This window comes from Sus scrofa, chromosome 1 (genome assembly GCF_000003025.6).
Source record: "Sus scrofa isolate TJ Tabasco breed Duroc chromosome 1, Sscrofa11.1, whole genome shotgun sequence".
Lineage (NCBI taxonomy): Eukaryota > Metazoa > Chordata > Mammalia > Artiodactyla > Suidae > Sus > Sus scrofa.
This window is the reverse complement of record NC_010443.5, coordinates 113,239,348-113,261,107: the sequence shown is the minus strand read 5'-3', so window position 1 is coordinate 113,261,107 and position 21,760 is coordinate 113,239,348. Positions and strand designations below refer to the sequence as shown.

Here is a 21,760-nt window from a genome sequence, read left to right as displayed (position 1 = left end):
GCGGAAACAAAGGAGAGTGAGATGGAAATCCCATCGAGGCTCAGCGGATACAAATCTGACTGGTCCATGAGGATGCAGGTTCAAACCCCTCGCTTAGTGGGTTATGGATCTGGTGTTGATGTGAGCTGTGGTGTAGGTCTCAGAAGCAGCTAGGATCCTGCACTGCTGTAGCTGTGGAGTAGGGCGGTGGCTGTATCTCCTATTTGACCCCTAGCCTGGAAACCTCCATGTGCCTGAGACTGTGGCCCTAAAAACAAACAAACAAAAAAGCTAAAAGAGTGAATTAGCATTTGAAACATAATCCAATAAAAACTACCAGGCAAAGTTTATCTAAGCAGTGTTTTTTTGAAAAATGGTGAGGAGTGGTGAGGCGCTCCTGCTGTGGCCCAATGGGATTAGTGGTATCTATGCAGTTCTAGGATGCAAGTTCCATCTTCAGATCTCTGGCAGATACAATGGGTTAAAGGATTGGTGTTCCCACAGCCGCAGAGTAAGTTGCAACTGAGGCTGGGATCTGATCCCGGGCCAGGGAACTCCATATGTGCTGGGATGGCCAAAAAAGAAAAAAAAAAAGAAAAAAAAAAGTGAAAGGCCATTATGAGATGCATGTTTCATGAATTTTGGCCCTACTATGGTTTCTGGCCTGTAAATAATTCATTCATTCAATTTATTCATGTAATACACCTTTACAATTTTCCTTTTTTATAATCAAGGCATCATGCTAAATTCTGAACTTCCTGAAATCTGTAATATTCCAGTTTGTACTTAACCTTAAATACTATAAAGTCTTAATCCAGGAATATATGTCTTATTCTGTTAACTTTTGTAATTCCTTTTAAGGAAAAAATTCTAATTTGGGGGGGAGGCAGGGTTCGTGGCACATGGAAGTTCTCCTGGCCAGGGATCAAACCTATGCCACAGCAGCAACCCAAGGCACTGCATCCTTAACACAATACACCACAGAACTCCTGGGTTTTATTTCATTTTTAAAAATTTGGACAAGAATACTTATTGCTTACAGATTGACCTGGAGACCAAAAAAAAAAAAAAAAAAAAACCCACAAAACTCCTAAATTCAATATTCTGAAGAAGCTTTCTATTATTTTTCAAAATTTCCCCTTTGACAGGAATTGGATAAATATTATATCATGTGGAAGGAGCTCCATCTTCTGCATTATCAGAAAACGGTAATTCCCAAATATTTAAAATGTCGTAATAAGACCACTAGGCAGTAAACCTCAAGAAGCTAGGAGCCCTTTCTCTTATTCATCATGGCATCCCCAGTGCCCAACAATGTATCCAGCAATGTATTGGGGAGGGAGACGTGTTAAATGAATGACTGAAACACTAAGTAATTTTGTCTAACCAAGAGATACAAGAAGACCACATTATATTAGGGATCAAGAATTTATATATCCGACTAAGAAGGAAGACCTGTCTTGTCAATTTTTGGATCCCCAGAACTTAGAAAATGTTGAAAGACAAAAAAAAAAAAAACCCAAAAAACAAAAACCCCAGACACACACACACAAAAACCTTTGTGGGAGCAGGTCAGAGTAGGATTCAAATCCCCTTTTATTTGTCACTAACAAAACCTGCAGCCTACTCTGTCTACCCTTTCTGAAAACTGAATGGCCTTTAGAGGAGTTGATTCTCAATAGCAAAATCACTTTTTCAGGAACAGGCACTTTCCCACTCCATGCAAAATGAGGCCAAGTTAACAAAACCGCAAGGACTTGGCTAATGCAAACACAAGCTAATTTATTATGATTGGCCCACATTACCCACTTTTTTTTTTTTTTTTTTCTCTGAGCAGGCCAATATCCACAACCGCACTGATGCCTCCTGTAGGGAGAACGTTTTCACCAGTAGCTGGTGAAGAGCACAGCATTTCTCAGCCAGAACCAAGGGAGACTGGAATTTGTGCAGTGTAGGCATCCAAACGCCTCAAGTGGATCCCGGCCTTTTAAAATCTGCATCTCGTAAGAAATTCCTTCAATTTTCCAAATTACACACTGAGGAAACAAATCTGCTGAGCCCTTCAGGGACGAGCTGTTTTCCAAGTTCTACAACCACTGCCATCCTTGATCCCAAGGCTGAACCACACACGACCCGGCTCCCAAGGGTCACACCCGAACAGTCCGCCTCCCCGCTCGCCTTTAAAGAAGCCGCGCGCGGTCTAGCTGCCCCGGAGTTCAACTTCCGGCCACAAAATGAGAGGATGTTTTTCCCCTGGCCACGCCCTCCACGCCCCGCCTTCCTAGTGCGAGCCCGGGAGCGCGCGCGCGAGGCGGGGCCGCGTGGGAGGCCGCGGCAAGGTACACCCTCACCCCGCGGCACGCGGGCACGCGCAGGCCTGTTCAGGGCAGGCAAACAGAGCGGCGCGCGCGTTCGCGCGCTCCCGGTGCCCTCCCCCGTGACGTGCTTGGCCGAGGCCGCGCAAGGGCGCTGTAGCTGCCAGTGCCGCTGTCATGGCGTCCGTGGCGCTGTCTGAGGAGAACCCACCGCGGTTTCTTTAGAGCAAGGGGCGGGCAGCTGGGTATGGAGAGCGGCCCCGAAAGCCTGCAGCCGGTAGAACATGGGGTGGCCACCGGGCCAGTGCCAGAGACAGGTTCTCCACAGGAAGGGCGACAGGACACCAGGCTTTCCGCTGGGGATGGTCCTGGAGTATGGGCGGCGGAGAGCAGCGGCGGGAATGGGCAGGGGGCGGCGGCCGCCGGGAGGAGCCTCTCGGACTCGGTTTCTCCCTCCGGCTCTCCTCCGGTCCTTGTACCCTGCAGCTCCCTCCCAAGTGTGGACTTGAAGGAGAGCGATTTGGAGAGTCGTGCTGCTCAGAAGGCGCCTCTGAGAGGGCAGCACAAGGTGACCGCCTCCCCAGAGATTGCCGAGGCCGGAGCCGGCCATGGGTTGGGTCCGGCCGGAGACGCGGGCGCCCGCCGGGATCCCGCAGGCACCTGCGGGGCAGGGTCGACGGCCGCGGGCTTCGAGGAGCCCAGCAGCGGCGGCGGCCTCAGCAGCAGTTGCAGCGACCCGAGTCCTCCTGGGGAATCGCCGAGCCTGGACTCCCTGGAATCGTTCTCTAACCTGCATTCTTTTCCCAGTAGCTCCGAGTTTAATAGTGAGGAAGGAGCTGAGAACAGGGTCCCCGAGGAGGAGGAGGGCGCGGCGGTGTTGCCGGGGGCTGTGCCTCTGTGCCGGGAGGAGGAGGAGGAGGAGGAGGAGGAGGAGGAGGAGGAGGAGGGGGAGGCGGCTCAGGTGCTGGCGGCCTCCAAGGAACGCTTCCCGGGACAGTCTGTCTATCACATCAAGTGGATCCAGTGGAAGGAGGAGAACACACCCATCATCACCCAGAATGAGAATGGCCCCTGCCCTTTGCTGGCCATCCTCAATGTTTTGCTTCTGGCCTGGAAGGTACATTCCGTAGCTTTCTATTTCCTGCAGCTTTTGGGGAGGGGGGAAAAACGGGGTAAGGGAGCTGCTGCATGTCAGCTGATGGCTTCTTCCTTTCTTTCCTCATTCACTAGTCAGTCCCCTTTTCTTCTTACATGAAACTCATTTCGAGACGCTCTCGGTGAAAGAATATTCTCATATGTATATCAGAAAGAATTGCACTTGCGGGCAACCTCGGGTCTCTTGTAGTGTTTAACAGTTAGAGCTCAGCATTCAGCGGTGGCTGATATACTTAGAAACTACCAGGACTTAGCGCATCCTAAACCCTTTGACCGTTTTTAAACTGTATTTTCCTGTTATTGCTTCTTACTGATTTTATCACGTGCAAAAAGAGTGAAGAATTGGGGGAAATCACCTTCAGAAATTACCACCAATCCATGATATTAGAACAAGTTTTGATGGTTACGTTTAGTCTGTTTTCCAACTCATGCTTGCTCCATTTGGGGTGGATATTTAAGGAAATGGTGATAGAGAAGATGTAGCCCCTTAGACAAATTCCATTTAAGGAAAAGCCATGGTCTGAGACCTAATTACCATAACTTCTTGGTTTTCAAAGATTCTTTTTATTTTATGCCTGATTTTTACTTGCCTCATTTCTTTGACTACATAGTTTGGCATTATTTCCAATAACTACACATCAGAATGTGTTAAGGGAGCTACAATTATAACAGCTAAAATAAAAGATATGTTCAAGTTAAAGGAGCGAAAGAAGGAAGGGCTCTTCAAACGTTAAGTATATTGAGGACTCGAGAGTGAGTTACCTATTAATGTGTTTTATTTAAACTTGCAGTTTTAGAGTGCTAAGAAGGCGCATCTTAGAACACATATTTTACTTTCAAATTGAGACTTTATGGGTAAAATGTTCCCTAAAAAACCCAAACACCTGAATTATCGTGACCACTCGGAAAGGAAATGAAGTAAAGGGAATAGCATTTATTAAGTACCCTCATCTTTCTGTGTAGCAAGGGCTGATGCAAAAGAAATGAGATTTGAGATCTTACCTATATCTAGTACATAATGGCACTAAAATATTTTGAGTAAGCCTGTCTGCTCTTGAAGAGCTGTCAGGCTATTTGGAGTTGCAGCATTGACTTGACTTGAAATTATTAAAGAACAATGCAAGATGATACACTATAAATACTAGGTTATAGCTAGTACATTGGAATGCATTAACTATCCCAAAAGGAGAAATTTTTCTTTCATCTGCTGTAGTCCCAGAGAGCTTCATGGCATTTTTTTAGCTCTTGAAGGAAGGTCTTAAGGAAAAGTAAGATTTAAAAAACAGGGAAATGGAATTCTTGGGAGAGGGAAGGTTATAAACAAATGGGATAAAAATAGAATGGGTAGTGGTGTGTGTGTGTGTGTGTGTGTGTGTGTGTGTTGGATGACAGGAGTGGTAAGTTCATATTGCAGAATAATAGAGAATAAGATTGAAAAGGTAAAGAACAACCACTTGATGAAGGCCGCTGAATGTCAGACTAGGGAGTTGAACTTCATCTTATGAGCCAAAGTCCCCAGTCTTTTTATAGGAAGGAGTAACAGTTTCATTCAGGCTTTTCTCACCTCCTAGTTTCTGTATAGTATTGCAGAAGTTCAAAAGAAAGATCAAGTACTATGGTTTCAAACATTTGGGGATAGATGAGCATTGAACTGGTCTTTGAAATACAGGGCTTCAAGTGAATGATCATATGTTTGGGTTCCCATTATGTGTGAGGTACTAGAAATACAAAGATGAGTAAGATGGAGGTGTGCCTCATGTAGCTCAGTATTAATAGGGAAGCAGACATAAACAGTAATCACAATGCAATGTAGAAGTTCTGAATATGCTAGGGAATTACAGAAAAAAGTATAATTGTGAATGGAATGTGTTAGGGGAAAACTTCATAGGAGAGGTAATCTATGATCTGGGTCTGAATGAGAGAAGTTCCTTACATGCAGAGGGGATAGTGTATTCAAAGATGCTGAAGCAAAAAAAGGTTTGTTCTATTTGGGGACTCCAACCTTGGTCTAGTGCAGTGGAGGAGGAGAAGGAAATGGCAGTAGCAGAAAGTAAAATTGATAGGTTGGGTTAGACCATGAATGAGCAGGCATGCTACTGAATTTGGTATTATTTTATAAATCATCAGTTCTTAGACTTCTTTCCGCCTACAGACTATTGATGAATACAAAAATTACTCAGTAATTATCAGTGATTGATAGGGAGATGGATAAAGAGAAACAAGGTTGAATAGAACAGTGTTCTCAAAGTGAGCCATAGGTTCTACAGGTCAAAACTGTTTTCATAATAGTACTAAGCTGTTTTTCGCCTTTCTTACTTTTATTCTCTCACAAGTGTCAGTTTTCGAGGCTGCATGATGTGTGATGACATCATTGCTTTGACAGTTAATGGAATGTGTTGAAAATTTTTCTCAATGCTTATTTCCAGTATTGTAAGTATTGATAGATAATAACCTACTTAAACAAGAACTCTTTGCGATCCTCAGTAATTTTTAGGACTGAGGAGGGTCTTGAAACCACAAAGTTTGAGAAATGCTATAGTAGAGAAAAATGATAAATAGGATATGAAGGTAGTTGTCAGATTTCAGAGGACCCATCACTAGGCACATTTCTATGTAGTTGATAATAGGGTGGTATTATAAATTACTGGATACAGGAATGACATAATGAAAGTGGGTTTGTGGGTTTTTTTTTTTTTTTTGAGATTTAACTAGAAGTGAGATTGTAGTGAATGTAGCAGGAAAAATTGATGAGGATAGCTCTTTTGCATGGGGAATTCTTTGCCCCTTCTCTTTGGAGAGGATAATGTCAGAGCCTAAGTGATGAATTGATATCTAAGCAGATATAGGAAATGAAGGATGTGACACTTTTTCTAATCTGGGTAGTAGAGACTGGTTTGGTCATTCAAAAAGATAGGGAAGGTGTTTTAGATGGGAAACGATGTCAAAGTTTGATTGCATCAGGTTGGAAATGTCTGTTATTAGGACATAAAAATAAAAATGTTCATTATGCCTCTAGAAGCATGCAATGGCCCTCAGGAAAGAGGTCAAAATTAACGAGAAAAATTAAACTGGGGAGTTACTGCATAGGTAGAAGTATGATATCTATAAGAATAAATGAGTTCTCCGTAGAGAGTGGTGAATGATAGTTCTCAACTTTTTTCCATCCTAATATTTTTGAGGAACTACAAATTGCCAGCATAAACATCCTATCTATTTCTCTCTATTTTCCCACTCCTTCTTCTATCCAGTTCTCTGGTAGAAATAGAGAAAATGGAGGACTAAAGATTAAAGTTGGTGGGAAGAAGGGAATGCTGAGTGGTAAGAATGAGAATGCAAAAGAAACCAGTATAGGCACAATTTGAGATGTAAACGAAAACTAGAAATAGGACAATGTCATGATAGTAGTCTGGGATAGAGACTCTACTTTAAAAAAAAAAAAAAAAGGTCAGTTATCATTGTCAAATGCAACAGCATCAACGAACTGGTGGAGTAGGAAAGATTTTGCTAAAAAAGAACAGGTATAACAGAACAACGTTGCTGAAAAGTTAGGATAAGCTTGGAATCTTCAAAGTTGGTGGTAAAATCCTCTTTAGAGCAAGTGAACAACAATCTTTTTTTTTCTGAAATCATCAAAGGAATGGGACAAGGAAGTTACAGGATCATGTTAAGGTAGACAGTTGAAAAATTGAGGCCTCATTTTCTGTTTTGGCAGAATAACAATTGATCTCATCAGTAATAATGAATTTGCCAGTAATTAAGGGGAGAGGTTGATTTTGTGAGAAAAATTACATTGTGTTTTAAAGTAGTTCTAAACTCACTGGAGATTATGCCTAGGAATTTGAGGCATAAGTAGAAAATAGTAAGTGGTAATGGATAAATTGGGGTATTCTTCAAAAACTTCCAATATATCATTTTGCTTTGTTTTTGTTTTTTCCCAGGTAGTTCTCTTATACCTGGAAATAGAAGCAGGAAGTATGGCTGGTTAGGATTATCAAGTTATCAAGGATTGGGCTTTTTTTTGGGGGGGGGGTCATATGCTAGGCATATAGAAATTCCTGGGCCAGGGATCAAACCCTTGCCACAGCTGTAACCAGAGCTACATAAGTGACAATGCTGGATTGTTAACCCACTGAGCCATGAGGGAACTCCAAGGATTGGGCATTTTAAGGGTTGATTCATGGAGTCAGTGGGATTAGAGTTGAATGTGAAAGGTGGTCATCTCTTTTGAGGGAGGATGAACTAATGAGAAAAATCAATTAAACTGAATATATTAGGAGGATTTGATTGATTCAGAGGAAGTAAAAGGTCATGGTTCTGGGTGAGAGATGACAGTGAAACATTAAACAGAGTAAGTACTGAATTGAAAATGTTGGAGTTTTAATTCAGAGTGTTGGTTTAGGACTGATGGGAAGTAGGTGATCATTAATCTTCTGTAAAACAGTTCAGCCCTGATATCCAACAAACCAAGAAAGAAGGAAATCTGTTCATTAAATTTAATTCAGGCTCAAACTTATAATTCTCTTTAACTGACACCAGATAAATTTACCCAAATTTATATCTTGGAATAGATTTTCATTTTGTTTATTTTAGACTGTTTTTTATGTTTTTTTTTAAATCTTTCACTTAATCTACCAAAAACAGTGCCATTTATGGGTGTATATGAGGGCTGTGACCCAATTAATCAGTTGTATTTATAAAACTCAACAAGTCATAACATACATAAACTATAAAATTAAACCTTTTTTTTTTTTTGGCCATGCCTACAGCATACAGAAGTTCCCAGGCCATGGATTGAACCCCACACTACCCCTGTAACCAGAGCCACAGCAGTGACAGTGCTGGATCCTTAACCCACTGAGCCAGGTGGGAACTCCAGTACTCAATTATTTTTATGTTCAGATACTGTGCTAAGTATTTTTCACGTATTATATATGCACTTTCTTTTTTAATTTTCTCAACTATATCATGAAATCCTTTTGTAGATATTGTTTGTATTTTACGCATATAGAAAATTGAGGTGCATAAATTTTAAGTAACTTATCCAAAGTAAGATTATTACTCACTTTAGAATCTGAACACTTATTTGGGAAATTTGATTAGAAATTTAAATTCAAGTTAACAGTAAGCCTGGTGGACAATAGGTCTGGGACAATGCAGGGTAGAAGAAGAGCTAGTGATAAAGTCAGAGAAGGAGAAATAAACTTCGCGATTCCTTAGAACAAATCCTGGATAGTTCTGTTTTTAGCCTATTATTCTTTATCCCATGTCTTCCAAATTATCTGACACTTCCAATTTCAGACCCTTTCTTGAGTTCTGTGGCAAATGAGCTTGCCTTTACCCTCAGTTTATTAAATATATTCTTTGATATTTTCTTTCTTTTCTTTCTTAATATTTTCAATAATTGGTAACTTTTACCTCTCCTGCTACTACTCTACTTCAGGTCACTTTGATCTTTCATCTGAATTACTTCAGTAGCCTTCTTGGTGGTCTCTTATGTTACCCTGTTCTCATCTATCTTTCAAGCAATTAATCTAAAAGTTTCACTCTCATTTTGGCTTTGGGTAGGTTTTTCAGCAAGGCAAGCTTGCTGAGCTGCCTAAATATAAGCTCAGTGAAATATGAACTAAAGGTATCTACTTTTACTCACAAATCTTTTATTGGGGAAATTTCATTGGAACAACATTCTTTATTCTAAAACCCTGTGAATTGCATATAAAATAGGACATTCTTGGAGTTCCCTGGTGGCCTACTGCATTGAGTATCTGGCATTGTCACTGCTGTGGCACAGGTTTGATCCCTGGCCTGGGAACTTGTGCATACCATAGGTATGGCCAAAAAAAAAAAAAAAAAAGTCGTTCTTGAAAATCTAATACATATGAATATATCTGCAGTTTCTGCTGTTTTAAAATACTTTTAAATAGGATTCAGTATTACTCGGAGAATGGGGTCTAAGTTACGATGATGGTGAAAGTGTTTGAAATGGGCCTAAGTTCCTAAGCTGAAGGTTGTCTCTTATTAAATATTCCTGATTTGAAATACTGATGGAAGTTCCCCTCGTGGCTCAGCAGAAACGAATCCGACTAGGAACCATGAGGTTGCGGGTTCGATCCCTGGCCTCACTCAGTGGGTTAAGGATCCAGAGTTGCTGTAACCTGTGGTGTAGGTCACAGACACAGCTCAGATCTGGCGTTGCTATGGCTGTGGCGTAGGCCTGCAGCTGCAGCTCCGATTAGACCCCTAGCCTGGGAACCTCCGTATGCCATGAGTGCAGTCCTGAAAAGCAAGAAGAAAGAAAGAAAGAAAGAAAGGAAGGAAGGAAGGAAGGAAGGAAGGAAGGAAGGAAGGAAGGAAGGGAAGGAAGGAAGGAAAGGAAGGAAGGAAGGAAGGAGGGAGGAAAGAAAGAAAAAGAAAGAAAGAAAAAGAAAAGGAAGGAAGGAAGAAAAGAAAGAAAGAAAAAGAAAGGAAGGAAGGAAAGAAAGAAAGAAAGAAAAGAAAGAAAGAAAGAAAGAAGGAAAGAAAGAAAGAAAGAAAAAGAAAGAAAGAAAGAAAGGAGGGAGGAAAGAAAGAAAAAGAAAAGGAAGGAAGGAAGAAAGAAGAAAGAAAGAAAGAAAGAAAGAAAGAAAGAAAGAAAGAAAGAAAGAAAAGGCGGGCGGGCAGACAGACTGATGGCAAGTAGAAAGTTAGATTTACCAAAAGTCTGAATTTTACTATAATTAAGTATAGTAATTCTTCTCCCCGCCTCTGTACCTCTGTGCTGTGGCAGGTGAAAGTTCCTAGGCCAGGGATTGAACCTGTACCACAGCAGGGACCCAAGCTGCTACATCACAAGGGAGCTCCCAGTAATTATTCTTAATAATAAATGAATACTACCTTTAAGAAATTAGAATATAAAGCATAATGTATAATAGCCTATAATACATGTTTATTTGCTGGAGCCAGAATTAAAGGCATGTTGAAAGGATCAGGTTTTTTAGTCCTTATTTTGAAAACAACTACAATTCTTCTCTTTGATTCCCATTAATAATACTTCCAGAGTTCCCGTCGTGGCGCAGTGGTTAACGAATCCGACTAGGAACCATGAGGTTGTGGGTTCGGTCCCTGCCCTTGCTCAGTGGGTTGACGATCCGGCGTTGCCGTGAGCTGTGGTGTAGGTTGCAGACGCGGCTCGGATCCTGCGTTGCTGTGGCTCTGGCATAGGCCGGTGGCTACAGCTCCGATTCAACCCCTAGCCTGGGAACCTCCATATGCCGCGGGAGCGGCCCAAGAAATAGCAACAGCAACAACAACAACAACAACAAAAGACAAAAAAAAATAATAATACTTCCAATACAATTTCTTTACAATTTCAACTAAAAAATCATGAATACTATATGATTTACTACATATTCAGTGACTATGTGAATTTAGTGAATCAATGAAACTTGAACTGAGAAAAAATTGTATTAGTGATCCATTTTACCGTAAATAATGCAGAAATAGACTGCAACACAGTCTATTCATGGACAAATTAAAAATATTTGTCTCCTAAGTTCTTTTTTTTTCTGGCTTTTTGTCTTTTCAAGGCCACACCCACAGCATATGGAGGTTCCCAGGCTAGGGGTCCAGTCAGAGCTATAGCCACAGCCACAGCAACATGGGATCCCAGCCACGTCTGCAACCTACACCACAGCTCACAGCAACACTGGATCCTTAACCCACTGAGTGAGGCCAGGGATCAAACCTGCAACCTCATGGTTCCTAGTCGGATTCATTTCCACTGAGCCACGATGGGAACTCCTGTCTCCTGAGTTCCAATTCGACTTTGAATTTGAATGTTTAAACTTCACAGTTATAAAGCAGACATCATTTTCTTCTACAAACTAATCTTCCCTTACAAATTTCTTATTTTTATTAAGTATATGGATCTTAAGTTTTAGGGTCTCCTGAGCCATAGAGTCAGCTTCAGTTAATCTTTTTTTTTTTTTTTTGGTCTTTTCTAGGGCCACACCCGAGGCATATGGAGGTTCCCAGGCTAGAGGTCTAATTGTAGCCATTGGCCTATGCCAGAGCCACAGCAAAGTGGGATCTGAGCCACGTCTGCAACCTACACTACAGCTCACAGCAATGCTGGATCATTAACCCGCTGAACAAAGCCAAGGATCGAACCCACAACCTCATGGTTCCTAGTCGAATTTGTTGACCACTGAGCCACGATGGGAACTCCTGCTTCAGTTATTCTTTTCCCAACATCCTTCACTTTTCATTGGTCACAAAGTTCTGTCATTTCTTCATATAAAATATATTTCAGATGAACTATGTAAGATTTCACTGAAAGTATTGCTGTTTTTGAAAGTCAGTGAACACTAGTATAATGGAAGTGATAATTGGCTTTGGAGTCAGCCCTCAATTCACATCACAGCTCTGCTACTTTAGACAGATTAACATTTTAATGCCTTTCTTCTTTGAATGAAGGTAAGTGCTTCATAGGATTGTTGTGGATTAAGGCAACATGCAAATGGAATGGCCATTAGTAGAAATTCAGTATATTTATTCTTTTCTGACTATCCTGTCCTACAAGGTCAGAGACTGGCAAATACTTATTTTTTCCCAGTTTTACTGAGATATAATTGACATACAGCACTGTATAAGTTAAAGCTGTACAGCATGATTTGACTTCAATACATCATGAAATGATTACCACAATAAGTTTAGTGGACATCTGTATCTCATATAAAGACAAAATTAGAGAAATAGAAAAAATATTATTTTTCTTTGTGACCAGAACTCAGGATTTACTCTCATAACAACTTTCATTCAACAGTGTTAATATTACTAATCATGTTGTGCATTACATCCTTAGTACTTATTTATGTTATAACTGGTCATATGTATTTTTTGAATGCCTTCATCCCTCTCCCTACTCTGGTAACCACAAATCTGATCTCTTTTTCTATGGGCTCGCTTGTTTTTGAATTACAATTGACCCTCTAACACTGTTAGTTCTATTACACCACATAATGATTCGCCGTTTCTATACATTTCATGATTTCACCATGATAACTCTAGTTTCCATCTGTCACCCTGCAAAGATATTACATAATTATTGAATATATTTGCCACACTATGCATTTCATACCTGTGACTCATTTCTTTGCAACTGGAAGTTTGTACCTCTTAATCTCCCTTAGCCATTTCTCTCCTCTTTGCCCCTTCCTGTTTAGCAACCACCTATTTGTTTCCTGTGCCCATGACTCTGTTACTCTTTTGTTAAGTTTGTTCAGTTGCTTTGTTTTTTAGATTCCACATAAATGTGAAATCATACAGAACTTATCTCTGACTCATTTCAGTTCATACCTTCAAGATTGATCCATGTTGTCTCAAATAGCAAGATTTTATTATTTTTCATATCTGAGTAATATTCTAGTGTATGTAGGCATATGCCATATCTTTATCCATTTGTCCGTTGATGGGGACTTAAGTTGTTCCCATATCTTGGCTGTTGTAAATAATGCTGCAATGACTATAGGGGTACATATATCCTTTCTAATTAGTGTTTGTTTTCTTCAGATAAATACCTAGGAGTAGAATTATTGGATTCTGCAGTAGTTCTTTTTTTAATTTTTTTGAGGAACCTCTATAATGTTTTTCATAGTAGCTGCATTGCACAAGGGTTCCCTTTTCTCTGCATCCTTGCTAATACTTGTTATTAGTTGTCTTTTTAATAATAGCCATTCTGACAGGTGTGAGGTAATATCTTGTGGGTTTGACTTGCATTTCCCTGATGACTATTGATGTTGAAAATCTTTTCACATGCCTGTTGGCCATCTGTATATCATCTTTGGCAAAATGTCTATTCTGATCCTCTGCCCATTTTTTAATCACATTGTTTGTAGGGTTTTTTTTTTATGTTTTATGACTTCTTTGTCTATTTTGGATATTAACTCCTTGTTTATATATCATTTGCAAATATCTTTTCCCATTCAATAGGTGGACTTTTAATTTTATTGATAGTTTCCTTCACTGTGCAGCTTTTTAGTTTGATGAGTCTTAATTGTTATTTATTTCTATATTTTTGGCTTTTTAGGGCTGCACCTGTGGCATATGGAGGTTCCCAGGCTAGGGGTCTAATTGAACTACAGCTGCCAGCCTATGCCACTGCCACAGCAACGCAGGATCCCAGACATGTGCGCAGCCTATACCACAGCTCACAGCAACGTTGGATCCTTAACCCACTGAGCAAGGCCAAGGATCGAACCTGCAACCTCATCGTTCCTAGTTGGATTTGTTTCCACTGCACCACGATGGGAACTCCTCAATTGTTTATTTTTGCTTTTGTTTCCCTTGCCTGGGGAAACATATCCAAAAAAATATTACTAAGACTGATGTCAAAGAGCTACTGCCAATGTTTTCTTCTAGAAATTTTATGGTTTCAGGTTTTAAATTTAAATCTTTAACTCATTTTGAATTTATTTGTGTGAATAATGTGAGAAAGTAGTCCAGTTTGATTTTTCACGTGTAGCTGTCCTATTTTCCCAACATGATTTATTGAAGAGGCTGTCTTTTCTCCATTGTATATTCTTTCCTCCTTTGTTATAGATTAATTACCCATGTAAGTATGGGTTCATTTTTGGGCTTTCTAGTCTTTTCCTTGATCTGTGTGTCTATTTTTGTGCCAGTACCATAATGCTTTGATTACTGTATCTTTGTCATATCATTTGAAATTGGGAAACATGATACTTCCAGCTTTGTTCTTTCTCAAGATGCTTTTGGCTATTTGGGGTCTTCTCTGTTTTCATACAGTTTAAAAATTTTCTATTTTAGGTCTGAAAAATGCCACTGGTATTTTCATAGGGATTGCATTTTATCTGTCAGTTGCCATGAGTAATATGATGACAACAATATTAATTTCTCCAATCTATAAGCATTGTATATCTTGCCATTTGCATCATCTTCAATTTCTCTCATCATTGATCTATAGTTTTCTTTCTTTTTTTTTGCCTTTTTAAGTCCACACCCACAGTATGGGAAATTCCCAGGCTAGGGGTAGAATCAGAGCTAGAGCTGCCAGCCATGGCCACAGCAACTCAGGATCTGAGCTGCATCTGTGACCTCTACCACAGTTCAAGGCAACACCAGATCCCTGGCCCACAGAGCAAGGCAAGGGATTGAACCTGTATCCTCATGGATACTAGTTGGATTCCTTTCTGCTCTGCCACAACAGGAACTCCCTGTTGCATAGTTTTCTGTATACAGGGTTTTTTTTTTTTTTTTGCTTTTTTTTTCCCCCCTCCTTAGATTTATTCCTAGGTATTTTTATTCTTTTTGAGGCAACTGTAAAGAGGATTGTTTTCTTAATTTCTCTTTCTGATAATTTGTTCTTAGTGTATAGAAATGCAACAGATTTCTCTTATAATACTTTTGTGTCCTACAGTTTTACTGAATTCATTCATGAGTTCTGGTAGTTTTTTTGGTGATGTCTTTAGGATTTTCTGTGTGTAGCATGTCCTCTGCAAATATGACAGTTTTACTTCTTCCTTTCCAATTTGGATTCCCTTTATTCCTTTTTTCTTATTTGGTTGCTGTAGCTAGAACTTCAAATGCTATGTTGAATAAAAGTGGTGAAAATAGGCATCCTAGTCTGGTTCCAGATCTAAGAGGAAATGATGAAATGCTCTTCGCCATTGAATATGTTAGCTGTGGGCTTGTCATAATGCTCTTTATTACGTTGAAGTTTTTTCCCACTATAACCACTTTGTTGGGAGAGTTTTATCATAAGCGGATGTTGAATTTTGTCACATGTTTCTTCTGCAACTGTTGAGATGATCATATGATTTTTATTCATTACTTTGTTATATGTGATGTATCACATTGATTGATTCGTATCCTTGCATCCCTGGGATAAATTCCACTTGATCATGATTCGTGAGCCTTTTCTTTCTTTTTGATTGTTGGGGAAGGGGGCGAAGGAGAAAAAAAATACCTTTATTGCTTTGCCAGACAAAGGAGGCCACAGCCAGCTAATGCCCTGGAGACTGTGCCCTCCTTTGGAAGAGAATAGGAAGTGGTTTTATAGTCTGGGGATGGAAAATAGAACCATAGATAAGGATCAGGGTAGTACAAGCTTGCATTCTTCTTCAAGGCTAGTGATTTGTCACCCCAGAACTGGTTCTGGTGGTCCTTCTTTCTGTAGTGAGGAATGCTCATGAAGTAGTTTTGAGGGGTTTAGTTCTATCCCAATTTCCAAATTCCTCTGTTGAGAAGCTGGTCCCAGGACTTACTGAAGTTGAGGTTCTTTATGTCTCAGTACGGAAGGAACTCAGGGAGAGGCAAAGTGATTGGCAGTAAGTAGATTTATTAAGAGATAGACAAAGTGTGGGCTGTCTTAAAAGGTGAGAGAGCAACCCTGGAAGAAACACACTCCGTGGACAGAATGTGGGCCATCTCAGAAGTCAAGAGCCCCTTTTTAATGTGTTGTTGGATTCAGTTTGCTAATATTTTGTTGGATTTTTCTATCTATGTACATCAGTGATATTGGCCTGTAATTTTCTTTTTTTTGTGATATCTTTGTCTCATTTTGTTATTAGGGTGATGCTGGCCTCATAGAATGAGTTCAGAAATGTTCCTTCCTGTGCAATTTTTGGAATAGTTTGAAAAGGATAGGTATGCTCTTAAATGTTTAGTAGAATTCACCTGTGAAACTGTCTGGTCTTGTTTGTTGGGAGGTTTTTTTTTGTTTTGTTTTGTTTTGTTTGTATTTTCTAGGGCTGCAACTGAGGCATGTGGAGGTTCCCAGGCTAGGGGCCTAATTGGAACTATTGCCGCCGGCCTATGCCAGAGCCACAACAACGCAGGATCAGAGCCACGACTGCGGCCTACACCACAGCTCACTGCAACGCTGGATCCTTAACCCACTGAGCGAGGCCAGGGATGGAACCTCAACCTCATGGTTCCTAGTCAGATTCGTTGACCCCTGAGCCATGACGGGAACTCCGGAGTTTTTTTTGTTTTGTTTTGTTTTTAATTACTGGTTCCATTTAATTACTGGTAATTTTTCTCTTAATTTCTTTTTCTTGCTAGTTCAGTCTTGGAAGATTGTACATTTCTAGAAATTTGTTCATTTCTTCTAGGTTGTCTATTGTATTGGAATGTAATTGTTGGTAATAGTCTCTTATGAGCTTTTGCTATTTCCATGGTTTTGATTGTAACTTCTTTTTCATTCTGGTTTTATTGATTTGGGCCCCCCTCTTTTTTTCTTGATGAGTCTAGCTAAAGGTTTGTCAATTTTGTTTATCTTCTCAAAAAACCAACTCTTGGTTTCATTGATTTTTTTCCAGGCTCTATTTCATTTATTTGTTATAAATGCCCAATTTTTTAATCTCCTTAAATGTATCTTTCCAACTTTAAAGAGGTATTAAAAGAGTTCCCATCGTGGCTCAGGGGAAACAAATCCAACTGGGAACCAAAAGGTTGCACCTGTGGCCCTAAAAAAGCAAAATAAATAAATAAATAGGTGTTAGAATTCAAACTGAGTATTTCTTGAGTAGTTGTTAATTGGTATTCTTTTTTTTAATTTTCTAAATTAAAAAAAAAATTTTGTTGTTATTTCCCCAATACAATTTTTTTTTTTACGTACAGCATGGTGATCCAGTTACACATACATGTATACATTCTTTTTTCTCACATTATCAGGCTCTATCATAAGTGACTAGACATAGTTCTGAGTGCTACACAGCAGGATCCCATTGCTAATCCATTCCAAAAGCAATAGTTTGCATAATTGGTATTCTAACTTAACATTTAACAGTGCTCTTTGGCTGGTCATTTCCATACTTGCCATCAGCTATGCAAACTGCTTCTTATTTCTTAGTTATTACTGTGTCCCCTGCATTTCTTTCCCTGTTCAGAATATCAAAATCATAGGCATCAAAATCTTGGCATATCACTTTTGGAATATTTTGCATTCCTGTTAAGGATATTACTGATATTTTAAGCAAAACCTTTTTGTTGTTTTTATTTATTTTTGTTGTCTTTGCTTTTATTTTTGGCCTCACTTGAGTGTATTCTCAAATACACTTTGCTCTTCGAATGACTAAAAATTATAGAATAATTGGGCTGAATTAATGATTTTTTATCCTGTAGTTGAATATTTGAAGTTGTAGTAGCTATTTCCTTTTGTTAATTTAAATATTTAATACTAAATATTTTATTTAAATAGAAATCTAGTTAATATAATAAAATATTACTTATTTATGATAGGACATAATTGTTTCCCTAGGTAATAAAAGCTTCATTTTATTTGGACTCCTTTAATTTGGAACTGTGTTAATATGTAGTGAGAGGCTTTGCTCAAGTTTTAGGAAGAATATTTAAACTACTTAAGAGAGTACCTTCCAGGAGTTCCCGTCATGGCTCAGTGGTTACCGAACCCGAATAGTATCCATGAGGACTCTGGTTTGATCCCTGGCCTCGCTCAGTGGGTTAGGGATCTGGCGTTGCCATGAGCTGTGGTGCAGGTCACAGTTGTGGTACAGATCCTATGTTGCTGTGGCTGTGGTGTAGGTTGGCAGCTACAGCTCCAATTCGACCCCTAGCCTGAGAACCTCCATTTTGCTGCGGGTGCGGCCCTAAAAGCACAAAAGACAAAAAAAAAAAAAAAAAAAAAAAAAAAAATAGAGAAAAGAGAGTACTTTCCAGGTGTCCTTGATTACATTAAAGTATTCATTTACTTGTAAACAATATGTTATAGATTATTACTAAAAGAGGACCACCTGAGAACTTAGGGCATACTTAATTTGTTTTCCTTCGTAATATTTAAAATTTAGAGATTTAGACGGAATGCCACAATTGTTAATTCTGTATCCTTAGCTGGCTTTCCCATAACCTGTTTTCTCTTTAATAGACTCTAAAGAGACAAAGGAATGGTAGTCTTAGAATCATTAACAAAATCTTTGACATTTGCTTTTGTGGTGATGGTGGTAGAGAAAAGCAAAAAGAGAAGCAAGCTCTCAAGAAGATCATTTTGTGGTTAAAAAATTTTTAAATCTTGGAGTTCCTGCTGTGGCACAGCAGGATTGACAGTGTCGGAGCAGGGATGCAGATTCAATCCTATGCCCAATGCAGTGGTTTAAGGATCCAGTGTTCCTGCAGCTCTGGCAGTTCCACAACTCTGCAACTCTGGTTCAGATTCAATCCCTGGCCCAGGAACTCCATATGCTGCTTATGGATTAAAAAAAAAAAAAAAAAAAAATTTAAGATCTGTTGGTGGCTTCAGAGTATTAGTGGAAAGCAGGCATTCTTCACTATTACACTGTTTTGAACTTAGCTTTATTTTAGAGAATATCCAGAATATTTTGTTGGCTAAGTTTCAGAAAATGAATATAATACAGAGTATGCTTATGAATAAGTTAAAATGGGTATTTGTTGTCCCACTTCTTTTTTTTTTTTTGGTCTTTTTTCCATTTCTTGGGCCACTCCCTTGGCATATGGAGGTTCCCAGGCTAGGGGTCTAATCAGAGCTGCAGCTGCCAGCCTACGCCAGAGCCACAGCAATGCAGGCTCCAAGCCTAGTCTGCAGCCTACACCACAGCTCACGGCAATGCCAGATCCTTAACCCACTAAGCAAGGCCAGGGATCTAACATGCAACCTCATGGATTCATTAAGCACTGAGCCACGATGGGAACTCCTGTTGTCCTACTTCTAAAACCTGTATAAAATTGTCATTTCCTACTTCAACTGTTTGAAGCAAGACATGGTAGGTAGTTGCTATTTGAAAATTTTAAGATTAAACCATTAAATTATCTATTTGTAGAAATCTAGGATTGTAAAATATATTTCCCAAATACATTTATTTGTTAGTGCCTTGGTTTCTTATTTTGACAATTTTATAGGATTACTGCATTGACCAAAAGAGAATAAGCTATTTGTTTATGGAACTTTCTGGTGAATATATTTCTGCAGTGAATCTCTCTGGAATAAAAGAATATATAAATCTTGGAGTTCCCATTGTGGCGCAGCAGAAACGAATCTGACTAGGAACCATGAGGTTGCGGGTTTGCTCAGTGGGTTAAGGATCCGGCATTGCCCTGAGCTGTGGCGTAGATCGCAGATGCAGCTTGGATCCAGCGTTGCTGTGCCTCTGGCGTAGGCCGGCAGCAACAGCTCCGATTAGACCCCTAGCCTGGGAACCTACATATGCCTCGGGTGCGGCCCTAAAAAGACAAAAGACAAAAAAAAAAAAAAAAGAAAAGAAAAAGAATATATAGGTCTTATTTTATTTAAGAAACAGTGTTAGGTGTAAATGGGACTTGCTGATTGGTCTGACAATTATTCAGTATGTAAATATTCTTCACAGTGTATTTAAACTATTGGTTTATATATCAGATCTTCATAAGGCACTGAAACACCTTGATAAAATATTATGTAATGGCAGTTAAAATCATTCCAAAGCAGGGATCAAGATATTTTTCCTGTGACAGACCTGATAGTAAATATTTCAGGCTTTGTGGGACATACAGTCTTTGAAGCAAAGATTCAGCTCTACTCTTATAGGCTGAAAGCAGCCAGTGACAGACGATATATAAACAAATAAGAACACCATCAAATAAAATTTTATATAGAAAAATAAGGAGTTCCCATCATGGCTCAATGGTTAATGAATCCGACTAGGAACCATGAGGTTGTGGGTTCGATCCCTGGCCTCGCTCAGTGGGTTAAGGATCCGGCGTTGCCGTGAGCTGTGGTGTAGGTCGAAGGCTCGGCTAGGATCAGATCTGGCGTTGCTGTGGCTCTGGCGTAGGCTGGCAGCTGCAGCTCTGATTAGACCCCTAGCCTGGGAACCTCCATATGCTGCAGGTGCAGCACTAGAAAAGGCAAAAAGACAAAAAAAAAAAAAAGAAAAGAAAAGAAAAATAAGAAGGGGACTATAATTTGCCAATGAGTTTCAATTTTTAAAATATACCCTATATGGAAGCTCTCTTTACTCAATTTTTCTGTAAACCTAAAACTGCTTTAAAAAAACTATTACAGTTTTTTAAATGTCCTAGAAAATAAAAATAGAGTCAAGTAATGATCAAAACGTCCATGGCATCTCTTAATTTTCACTGAGTGATGATAAATCTACTGGATGACTGACTCGGGAGCACCAACTGTCATGTATGCTTTCAGAGGATCTCAAACTGTTCCATTTTACAAGGATCTTTTTTAGGACTTACTTTATTCATTTGTTAAAACAAACAAAAAATTGTAATGTACTGTTATTACATTTGGTAACATAAATACCCATTGCACCTTCTTCAACACTTGCTGGAGAAATTGCTGGTTTAAATGATTTCCTTGATTGAACAGAAAACAATTCCTGAAAAATAATTCTTTATTTATTTTTTTGTCTTTTTGCCATTTCTTGGGCCGCTCCTGCGGCATATGGAGGTTCTCAGGCTAGGGGTCGAATCGGAGCTGTAGCTGCTAGCCTACGCCAGAGCCACAGCAACGTAGGATCCGAGCCGTGTCTGCAACCTACACCACAGCTCAAGGCAACGCTGGAACTTTGACCCACTGAGCAAGGGCAGGGACCGAACCCGCAACCTCGTGGTTCCTAGTCGGATTAGTTAACCACTGCGCCACGATGGGAACTCCTGAAAAATAATTCTTAAAAAGAGTTTTAATTATGCTGCTCTTCTTTCATTTATATGTTAATTACTTTGAGTTTCCATCCTACAATATTTATTTTTATTCTGTGAATATACCAAGGAATATGCTTTTCAATAAGTCAGCTAAAATGTTTACTGTCATTTACTGCAATGTCCATGTAACTCATCTGACAATTTATTTGAAAAATTAATTTAGGGAGTCCCCATTGTGGCTCAGCAGGTTATGAACCCAACTAGTATTGGTGAGGATGTGGGTTTGATCCCTGGCCTCGCTCAGAAGATTAAGGACCCAGTGTCTCTGTGAGATGGAGTGTAGATCACAGACCTGTCTTGGATCCCACGTTGCTGTGGCTGTGTCGTAGGCTGTCAGCTGTAGCTCCCATTCAACCCCTAACCTGGGAACGTTCATATGCCACAGGTGTGGCCCTAAAAAGAGAAAAAAGAAAAATTACTTTAGACTGTGTTGCAGCTGAATTAACTTTTTAAACTTAAATATGAGTATAATGTATATATCTACTTTTAACCTTTTTTTTTTTTTGACATGTAGCACATATAGTAAAGTACATAAAACAGTAGTTCTCATTGTGTCTCAGTGGGTTGAGGAACCTGACTAGTATCCATGAGGGTTCTCTCAGTGAGTTAAGGGTTCGGCATTGCCTTGAGCTGTGGCATAGGTCACAGACACA

At 39.6% G+C, this 21,760-nt stretch overlaps 1 protein-coding gene across 2 annotated transcripts in view; it reads left to right on the top strand.

Annotated features, from left to right (window-relative positions):
- MINDY2 (MINDY lysine 48 deubiquitinase 2) overlaps positions 2,347-21,760 on the top strand; it is an 87,715-nt gene continuing 68,301 nt past the window's right edge. Inside the window, exon 1 of one of the 2 annotated variants that reach the window (XM_021094542.1) lies at positions 2,347-3,411. In XM_021094542.1, the coding sequence (XP_020950201.1) occupies positions 2,542-3,411 (870 nt within the window). In that variant the 5' untranslated portion in view covers positions 2,347-2,541. The remainder of the gene's footprint in view (positions 3,412-21,760) is intronic. The other variant, XM_021094552.1, reaches the window with a different exon arrangement.